The sequence below is a fragment of the Bos mutus genome, chromosome 8, assembly GCF_027580195.1.
Source record: "Bos mutus isolate GX-2022 chromosome 8, NWIPB_WYAK_1.1, whole genome shotgun sequence".
Taxonomy (NCBI): Eukaryota; Metazoa; Chordata; class Mammalia; order Artiodactyla; family Bovidae; genus Bos; species Bos mutus.
In genome coordinates, this window is record NC_091624.1 from 27616770 (window position 1) to 27626806 (window position 10037).

Below are 10037 nucleotides of genomic sequence, written 5' to 3' on the forward strand. Positions count from 1 at the left end.
TCAAAATCCTAGTTGAGTTCTTTTCAGAAATTAACCAGTTGATCTTAAAATTCATATAGAAATTTAAGGGACCCAGGATAGCCACAATAATCTTGAAAAAGTCCAAAGTTGGAGGACCCACTTTTCCCCATTTCAAAATTTACTACAAAACTATAGTAACCAAGATAGGGTGGTGCTGACATAGGAGAGAAATGTAGATCAAGGGACCAGAACTGAGAACCCAGAAGTGAGCCCTGATATTTACAGCCAATTGATTTTCTATAACATGATTCAATAAAGAATAAGCTTTTTAACAAATGGTGCTTCAGCAACTATAGATCCACACTGCAAAGGATAAATTTGGATCTCTACTTCACACCATATACAAAAATTAACTCAAAATGGATCAGAAGTCTGAATGTAAGAGCTAAAACTATATGTCTTTGAAGAAAACATCAGTGTAACTCTTCACAACCTTGGATTAAGAAATGATTTCTTTGATATGACATCAGAAGAGTTAGCAACAAAAGAAAAAGACTGGATATCATCAAAATTAAAACTTTCTGTGCTTAAAAGAACACCATCAAGGAAGTAAAAAGAGAAACACAAACTGGGATAAGACAGTTGCAAATCCTATAAGGGAATTGTATCTAGAACATACAAAGACCTCTACTACTCAATAATTTAGAAACCAAATAACTCAATTTAAAAATGGGCAAAACATTTGAATAGACATTTCTCTAAGGCAAACATACAAATAGCCAATAAGAATGTAAAAGGATCTCACCCTCATTAGCCATCAGGGAAAAATCAATGAAAACCATGAGATAGCACTTCATACTCACTAGAATGGTTATAATCAAAAGAATATAGTAGTAAGTATTAGCAAAAATGTAGAGAAATTGGCACTCTCATATGCTACTGGTGGGAACGTAAAATTGTGTGACTACTTTGGCAAAGAGTTGGATGGTTCCTCAAAGAATTAAACATAAAATTAACATGTGACCCAGCAGTTCCATCTATAAGTATTTATCCAAGAGAAATAAAAACATGAGTCCTCACAAAGACTTATATATGGATGTTCAGAGCAACTTTAATAACCAAAAATAAAAGCTCAAAATTGGAACCAAACCAGATCAAATGTCCTTCAATGAATAACTGGATAAACAAACTGTGGTATATTCATCCTATTGAATACTGCTCAGTAATAAAAAAGGAATGAAGTATAGATATACACAACAATGTGAATAATTTTCCATATAATTGTGCTGAGTGAAAAATAAAAGCTGATTATGACAAACTTTGAGGCTGTTTAGCATTTTGATTGTAGTGAAGTCTCCATGTAGACGGATGATAGACAAATAGATAGACAGATAATGAGTGTGTCAAAACATATCAAGTTCATCATGAAAGTTTAAAAGACAATCTGCAAATTAGAAGAAAGCATTTGTAAGTCATGTATCTCATAAGGGCTTAATATTCAGAATATATAAAGAACTCCTACAACTCAATAATAAAAACAACAAACAACCCAATTAAAAATCAGGCAAAGGATTTAAATAGACATTTCTCCAATGAAGATATACAAATGACCAACATGAAAATACATAAAAGAATGCTTAACATCATTGCTGTTGTTCAGTCACTAAATCATGTCTGACTCTTTGTGACCCCATGAACTGCAGCACACCAGGCTTCCCTGTCCTTCACTGTCTTCCTGAGTTTGCTTAAACTCATGTCCATTGAGTTGGTGATGCCATCCAATCATTTCATCCTCTGTCACCCACTTCTCCTCCTGCCCTCAATCGTTCCTATCATCAGACTCTTCCAAAGAGTTGGCTGTTTCCTTCAGTTGGCCAAGGTATTGGAGCTTCAGCTTCAGCATCAGTCCTTCCAATGAATATTCAGGGTTGATTTCCTATAGATTGACTGGTTTGATCTTCCTGCTGTCCAAGGGACTCTCAAGAGTCTTCTCCAGCACTGGAGTTCAAAAGCATCAATTCTTTGGCACTCAGCCTACTTTATGTTCCAAATTTCACATCCACACATGACTACTGGAAAAACCATAGCTTTGATAATATGGACCTTTGCCAGCAAAATGATGCCTCTGCTTTTTAATATGCTGTCTAGGTTTGTCATAGCTTTTCTCCTCAGTCATGACCAACTCTTTGCGACCCCATGGTCTATACAGTCCCTGGAATTCTCCAAGCAAGAATACTGGAGTGGGTAGCCTTTCCCTTCTCCAGGGGATCTTCCGAACCCAGGATCAAACCCAGGTCTCTTTCATTGCAGGCAGATTCTTTACCAGCTGAGCCACCAGGGAAGCCCCTTCCAAGGAGCAAGCATCTTTTAATTTGATGGCTGTAGTCACCATCTGCAGTGATTTTGGAACCCAAGAAAATGAAACCTGACACTGTTTTCATTTTTACCCCATCTATTTGCCATGAAATGATGGGACTAGGTGCCATGATCTTTGTTTTTTGAATGTTGAGTTTTAAGCCAGCTTTTCCACTCTCCTCTTTCACCTTCATCAAGAGGCTCTTTAGTTCCTCTTTGCTTTCTGTGATTAAAGTAGTATCATCTAAATACCTGATTGCTGATATTTCTCCCAGCAATCTTGATTCCAGCTTGTGAGTCATCCAGCCTGGCATTTCACATGATATACTCTGCATGTTAAAAGAAGAGAAGCGAAAAGCAAAAGAGAAAAGGAAAGATATTCCCATTCGAATGCAGAGTTCAAAAGAATAGCAAGGAAAGATGAGAAAGCCCTCCTCAGCGATCAATGCAAAGAAATAGAGGAAAACAATAGAATGGGAAAGACTAGAGATCTCTTCAACAAAATTAGAGATACCAAGGGAACATTTCATGCAAAGATGGGCTCAATAAAGGACAGAAATGGTATGGAGCTAACAGAAGCAGAAGATATTAAGAAGAGGAGGCAAGAATTCACAGAAGAACTGTACAAAAAAGATCTTCATGACCCAGATAATCATGATGGTGTGATCACTCACCTAGAGCCAGACATCCTGGAATGCGAAGTCAAGTGGGCCTTAGAAAGCCTCACTACGAACAAAGCTAGTGGAGGTGATGGAATTCCAGTTGAGCTATTTCAAATCCTGAAAGATGATGCTGTGAAAGTGCTGCACTCAATATGCCAGCAAATTTGGAAAACTCAGCAGTGGCAACAGGACTAGAAAAGGTCAGTTTTCATTCCAATCCCAAGGAAAGGCAATGCCAAAGAATGCTCAAACTACTGCACAATTGCACTCATCTCACATGCCAGTAAAGTAATGCTCAAAATTCTCCAGGCCAGGCTTCAGCAATACGTGAACCATGAACTTCCAGATGTTCAAGCTGGTTTTAGAAAAGGCATAGGAACCAGAGATCAAATTGCCAACATTCACTGGATCATTGAAAAAGTGAGAGAGTTCCAGAAAAACATCTATTTCTGCTTTATTGACTATGCCAAAACTTTTGACTGTGTGGATCACTCACAATAAACTGTGGAAAATTCTGAAAGAGATGGGAATACCAGACTACCTGACCTGCTTCTTGAGAAACCTGTGTGCAGGTCAGAAAGCAACAGTTAGAACTGGACATAGAACAACAGATTGGTTCCAAATAGGAAAAGGAGTACATCAAGGCTGTATATTGTCACCCTGCTTATTTAACTTCTATGCAGAATACATCATGAGAAACTCTGGGCTGGATGAAGCACAAGCTGGAATCAAGATTGCTGGGAGAAATATCAATAACCTCAGGTATGCAGATAACACCACGCTTATGGCAGAAAGTGAAGAGGAACTAAAAACCTTCTTGATGAAAGTGAAAAAGGAAAGTGAAAAAGTTGGTTTAAAGCTCAACATTCAGAAATCTAAGATCATGGCATCTGGTTCCATCACTTCATGGGAAATAGATGGGGAAACAGTGGAAACAGTATCAGACTTTATTTTTTAGGCTCCAAAATCACTGCAGATGGTGACTGCAGCCATGAAATTAAAAGACAACCAACGTAGATAGCATACTAAAAAGCAGAGATATTACTTTGCCAACAAAGGTCCATCTAGTCAAGGCTATGGTTTTTCCAGTGGTTATGTATGGATGTGAGAGTTGGACTGTGAAGAAGGCTGAGCACCGAAGAATTGATGCTTTTGAACTGTGGTGTTGGGGAAGACTCTTGAGAGTCCCTTGGACTGCAAGGAGATCCAACCAGTCCATCCTAAAGGAAACCAGTTCTGGGTGTTCATTGGAAGGACTGATGCTGAGGCTGAAACTCCAGTACTTTGGCCACCTCATGTGAAGAGTTGACTCGTTGGAAACGACCCTGATGCTGGGAGGGATTGGGGGCAGGAGGAGAAGGGGATGACAGAGGATGAGATGGCTGGATGGCATCACTGACTTGATGCACATGAGTTTGGGTGAACTCTGGGAGTTGCTGATGGACAGGGAGGCCTGGCATGCTGAGATTCATGGGATCGCAAAGAGTCGGACATGACTGAGTAACTGAACTGAACTGAACTCTGCATGTAAGTTAAATAACTAGGGTGACAATATACAGCCTTAATGTACTCCTTTCCAAATTTGGAACCAGTCTGTTGTTCCATGTCCATTTCTAACTGTTGCTTCTTGACCTGCATACAGGTTGCTCAGGAGGCCGGTAAGGTGGTCTGGTATTCCTTCTCTTTAAGAACTTCCCACAGTTTGTTGTGATCCACACAGTCATAGACTTTAGAATAATCAATGAAGCAGAAGTAGATTTTTTTTTTTTTTTAATTCTCTTGCTTTTTCTATGATCCAGTAAATGTTAGCAATTTGATCTCTGGTTCCTCTGCCTTTTCTAAATCCAGCTTGTACATCAAAGCTTTCAGTTCACATATTGCTGAAGTCTAGCTTGATGGATTTTGAGCATAATCTTGCTAGCATGTGAAATGAGTGCAATTGTATGGTAATTTGAACATTCTTTGGCATTGCCTTTCTTTGGGATTGAAATGAAAACTGACCTTTTCCAGTCCTGTGGCCACTGCTGAGCTTTCCAAATTTGCTCACATATTGAGTGCAGTACTTTCACAGCATCATCTTTTAGGATTTGAAATAGCTCAACTGGAATTCCGGAGAAGGCAATGGCACCCCACTCCAGTACTCTTGCCTGGAAAATCCCATGGATGGAGGAGCCTGGAAGGCTGCAGTCCATGGGGTCGCTGAGGGTCAGACACGACTGAACGACTTCACTTTCACTTTTCACTTTCATGCTTTGGAGAAGGAAATGGCAACCCATTCTGGTGTTCTTGCCTGGGGAATCCCAGGGACGGGGCAGCCTGGTGGGCTGCCGTCTATGGGGTCACACAGAGTCAGACACGACTGAAGTGACTCAGCAACAGCAGCAGCAACTGGAATTCCATCACTTCCACTAGCTTTGTTCATAGTAATGCTTCCTAAGGCCCACTTGACTTCACACTCCAGAATGCCTGTCTTTTAAGAGCTATTTTGTACAGTTCTTCTGTATATTCTTCCCACCTCTTCTTAATATCTTCTGCTTCTATTAGGTCCTTGCCGTTTTTGTCCTTTATTATGCTTCTCTTTGCATGAAATGTTCCCCTGGTATCTCCAATTTTCTTATAGACATCTCTAGTCTTTCCCATTCTGTTTTTTCCCCTCTATTTCTTTTCATTGTTCACTTTAGAAGGCTTTCTTCTCTCTCCTTGCTATTCTCAGGAACTCTGCATTGAGTTGCAAATATCTTTCCACTTTCCTTTGCTTTTCTTTTCTCTTCTTTTCTCAGCTATTTGTAAGAACTTCTCAGACAACCACTTTGCCTTCTTGCATTTCTTTTTCTTGGGGATGATTTTGGTCACCACCTCCTCTACAATGTTACAAACCTCTGTCTGGAGTTCTTCAGGCACCCTGTCTACCAGATTTAGTCACTTGAATCTATTTGTCACCTCCACTGTATAATCATAAGGGATTTAATGTAGGTCATACCTGAATAGGCTACTGGTTTTCCCTACTTACCTTGATTTGAGCCTGAATTTTGCAATAAGGAACTGATGATCTGAGCTACAGTTAGCTCCAGGCCTGCTTTTGCTGACTGTATAGAGCTTCTCCATCTTTGACGGTAAAGGATATAATCAATCTGATTTCAGTAGTGACCATCTGGTGATGTCCATGTGTAGAGTTGTCTCGTGTTGTTGGAAGAGGGTGTTTGCTATGACCAATGTGTTCTCTTGGCAAAACTTTGTTAGCTTTTGCCCTGCTTCATTTTGTACTCTAAGGCGAAACTTGCTTGTTATTCCAGGTATCTGTCGATTTTCTACTTTTGTATTCCAGTCCCCTATAATGAAAAGGACATCTTTCTTTGGCATTAGTTTTAAAAGGTCTTGTAAGTCTTCATAGAATCATTCAACTTCATCTTCTTCAGCATTAGTGGTTGGGGCATGAAAGTGAAAGTGGAAGTTGCTCAGTCACGTCCAACTCTTTGTGATCCTATGGACTGTATAGTCCACGGAATTCTCCAGGCAAGAATACTGAACTGAGTTGTCATGCACCTCCTACAGGAATCTTCCCAACCCAGGGAACAAACCTAGGTCTCCCACATCACAGGCAGATTCTTTACCAGCTGAGCCACAAAGGAATACTGGAGTGGGTAGCCTATCCCTCCTCCAGTGGATCTTCCTGACCCAGGAATCGAACCAGGGTCTCCTGCATTACAGGCAGATTCTTTACTGAGCTACTGGGGCATAGAGTTGGATTTCTGTGATGTTGAATGGTTTGCCTTAGAAACGAACCAAGATCATTCTGTCATTTTTGAGATTGCAGCCATTTTGAGTACTGCATTTTGGACTCTTTTGTTGCCTATGAGGGATACTCCTTTTTTTGTAAGGGATTCTTGCCCACAGCTATAGATATAATGATCATCTGAATTAAATTCACCCATTCCCATCCATTTTAGTTCACTGATTCCTAAAATGTGGATGTTTGTTCTTGCCATCTCCTGTTTGACCACATCCAATTTACCTTGATTCATGGACCTTACAGGTTCCTTTGCAATATTATTCTTTACAGTGTTGGACTTTACTTTCACCATCAGACAAACACAACTGTGTGTCATTTCTGCTTTGGCTCAGCCTCTTCATTCTTTCTGTAGCTATTTCTCTGCTCTGCTCCAGTAGCATATCGCACACCTATCGACCGTAGGTGGGGATGGGGGAGCTCATCTTTCAGTGTCATATCTTTTTACCTTTTTATACTGTTCATGGAGTTCTCAAGGCAAGAATACTGAAGTGGTTTGCCATTCCCTTCTCCAGTGGACCACATTTTGTGAGGCCCTAACTAGCAGGGACATGCCTTCACCACTCCATGTAGCTGGACAATATGCCCAGTGCCCTGGTAGTCCCACAGCTGGTGCTCGTTGAGTGTGTAAACTTTCACTGGCTGTTGGGTGTTGGTCAGTGTGCGGCCCAGGATGGTGGCAAAGGCCCTGCTGGAGTGGCTGGGAAGGGAGTCCAGGGAGGCTGGAGCTTCCCAGCCTCTTTGCTGCTGCTGGCCACCCTAGGGCCTATCTTCTACCCAGTAATCGCTGTCTGCCCTGGAGCTGATCTGCCACCCAGGAGTGGAGGGCCTCTCAGCCTCAAGAAAATGCAAATCAAAGCCAGGATGAGATACTGATTCATACTTACTCGGTTCAGTTCGGTTCAGTTGCTCAGTCATGTCTGACTCTTTGCAATCCCATGGACTACAACACGCCAGGTTTCCCTGTCCATCACCATCTCCCAGAGCTTGCTCAAACTCATGTCCATCGAGTCAGTGATGCCATCCAACCATCTCATCCTCTGTCGTCCCCTTCTCCTCCCACCTTCAACCTTTCCAGCATCAGGGTCTTTTCTAGTGAGTCAGTTCTTTGCATCAAATGGTCAAAGTATTGGAGTTTCAGCTTCAGCATCCAATTCATTCACCTTCCAATGAATATTCAGGACTGGTTTCCTTTAGGATAAACTGGTTGGATCTCCTTGCAGTCCAGGGGACTCTCCAGAGTCTTCTCCAACACCACAGTTCAAAAGCATCAATTCTTCGGTGCTCAGCTTTCTTTACAGTTCAACTGTCACATTCACACATGACTACTGGAGAAACTATAGCTTTGACTAGATGGACCTTTGTTGGCAAAGTAATGTCTCTGCTTTTTAATATGCTGTGTAGATTGGTCATAGATTTTCTTCCAAGGAGCAAGTATCTTTTAATTTCATGGCTGTAGTTACCATCTGCAGTGATTTTGGAGCCCAAGAAAATAAAGTTTGTCACTGTCTCCATTGTTTCCCCATCTATTTCCCATGAAGTGATGGGACTGGATGCCATGATCTTTGTTTTTTGAATGTTGAGTTTTAAGCCAGCTTTTTCACTCTCCTCTTTCACTTTCATAAAGAGGCTCTTTAGTTCCTCTTTGCTTTCTGCCTTAAGCATGGTGCCATCTGCATATCTAAAGTTACTGATCTTTCTCCCAGCAATCTTGATTCCAGCTTGTGATTCATCCAGCCTGGCATTTCGCATGATGTACTCTGCATATAAGTTAAATAAGCAGGGTATCAATATACAGCCTTGATGTACTCCTTTCCCAGTTTGAAACCAGTCCATTTTTCCATGTCCAGTTCTAACTGTTGCTTCTTGTCCTGCATACAGGGTTCTCAGGAGGCAGGTAAGGTGGTCTGGTATTCCCACCTCTTGAAGAATTTTCCATAGTTTGTTGTGATCCACACAATCAAAGGCTTTAGTGTAGTCAATGAAGCAGAAAGAAGTGAGTGCCAGGGACTGAGAGGAGTGGGGATTGTGGAGTTAATGTTTAATGGGTACAGTTTCTGTTTGGTTTCACAACATTGTGAGTATAAGTGCTGCCACTGAATTTTGTACTTAGAGTGATTAATATTGAAAATTTTATGCTGTACACATTTCACTACAATTGAAAATAATGTAATATGCCAAAAAACATTGACTAGGATGCTTTAAGTAGGTGAATTGTATCATATGTGAATTATATCAACAATAAAGCTTTTTCAAAAAGCAATCAATTTTTTACATTTTTGTGTGAAGACAGAAATATATATATATATATATGTATGTATGTATTTAAAGATAACAGAAGCCCTCCTTGAAAGTAATTTAGTTAGGATCATTTATTGGATGGGGAAAAAATGAACACAACGAAAGCTAGGAACAGAGACCCCCAAGATGTGGGTCTCACCCCCACCCCAAGTGGCACCGTCTGTGGTCCCAGTCAAGTTTGCAGAGGCGAGACCCACGTGGGAGATGGACTCTGTGTAAAATCAGGACTAGAAGCACGTCACTTCGTCTTGTCTGCCTTTGTGGATCTGGTAGCTGGTCAAGGCCACTGGCTTGTTCTCCTGTGGAAGGCTTTCCAACACTTGAATGTGCACGAAGTCATCATCCATTTGAACCTTGGTGAAGAAGGTCCTCCCAGCAACCCCTTGGCTTTTGAACTCCACAGCGTTGAACACCGGGAACTTCTTGTTTTCCTTCTCTTCCAGCGGAGACTTCACTTTGTCAGCAATGGCCTGGATCTCAGCCGTGGCCAGCTGCTTGGTGGGGGGCGCACCACACATCATCTCAGTGGTGGGTCCGTGGACACCAGGAGGCGGTCATGGAGCGGCAGTCATGCTGCACCAGCGGTTGCGCAGGAGCAGCGGACACTCGCAGGAATTTTATGTGCATTTTATTGTACATAAATTATACTCAATAAAGCAGCTAACAAAACTAAGTATGAATTACTTTGATAAAAATAAAAATTAAATTTTAAGAAAAAAATTATTTCTCAATCATTGAACAGTACAGATTTAATACAGAGGGAAACAAAGCTTCCCGCTGTGTCCCTGCTGCCCTGAGATGCATTCATTCAAATGCGAATCAAATGCCTATCACTTAGCATATACCAGGTGAGCTGTGACCTGAACACATGCCTCAGTTTATCTCACTGGCCTTAGGAAGCAAGCAGTGAGACACTGAGATGCAAGAAAACAGAAACGGGACCCATAAAATGGAATAACAATAATGTCTGC

General features: G+C 41.3%; 1 protein-coding gene across 1 annotated transcript; it reads right to left on the reverse strand.

Moving 5' to 3' along the window:
• Positions 1–9293: 9293 nt before the first annotated feature.
• On the reverse strand, positions 9294–9587 carry LOC102283414 (cystatin-B). The gene has a single exon (XM_005901851.1). The coding sequence runs from the start codon at positions 9585–9587 to the stop codon at positions 9294–9296; it is 294 nt and encodes a 97-aa protein (XP_005901913.1).
• Positions 9588–10037: the final 450 nt, after the last annotated feature.

Coding starts and splice junctions, on each gene's coding strand:
- LOC102283414 (XM_005901851.1), bottom strand. CDS start 9,587: ATGATGTGTGGTGCGCCCCCCACCAAGCAGCTGGCCACGGCTGAGATC.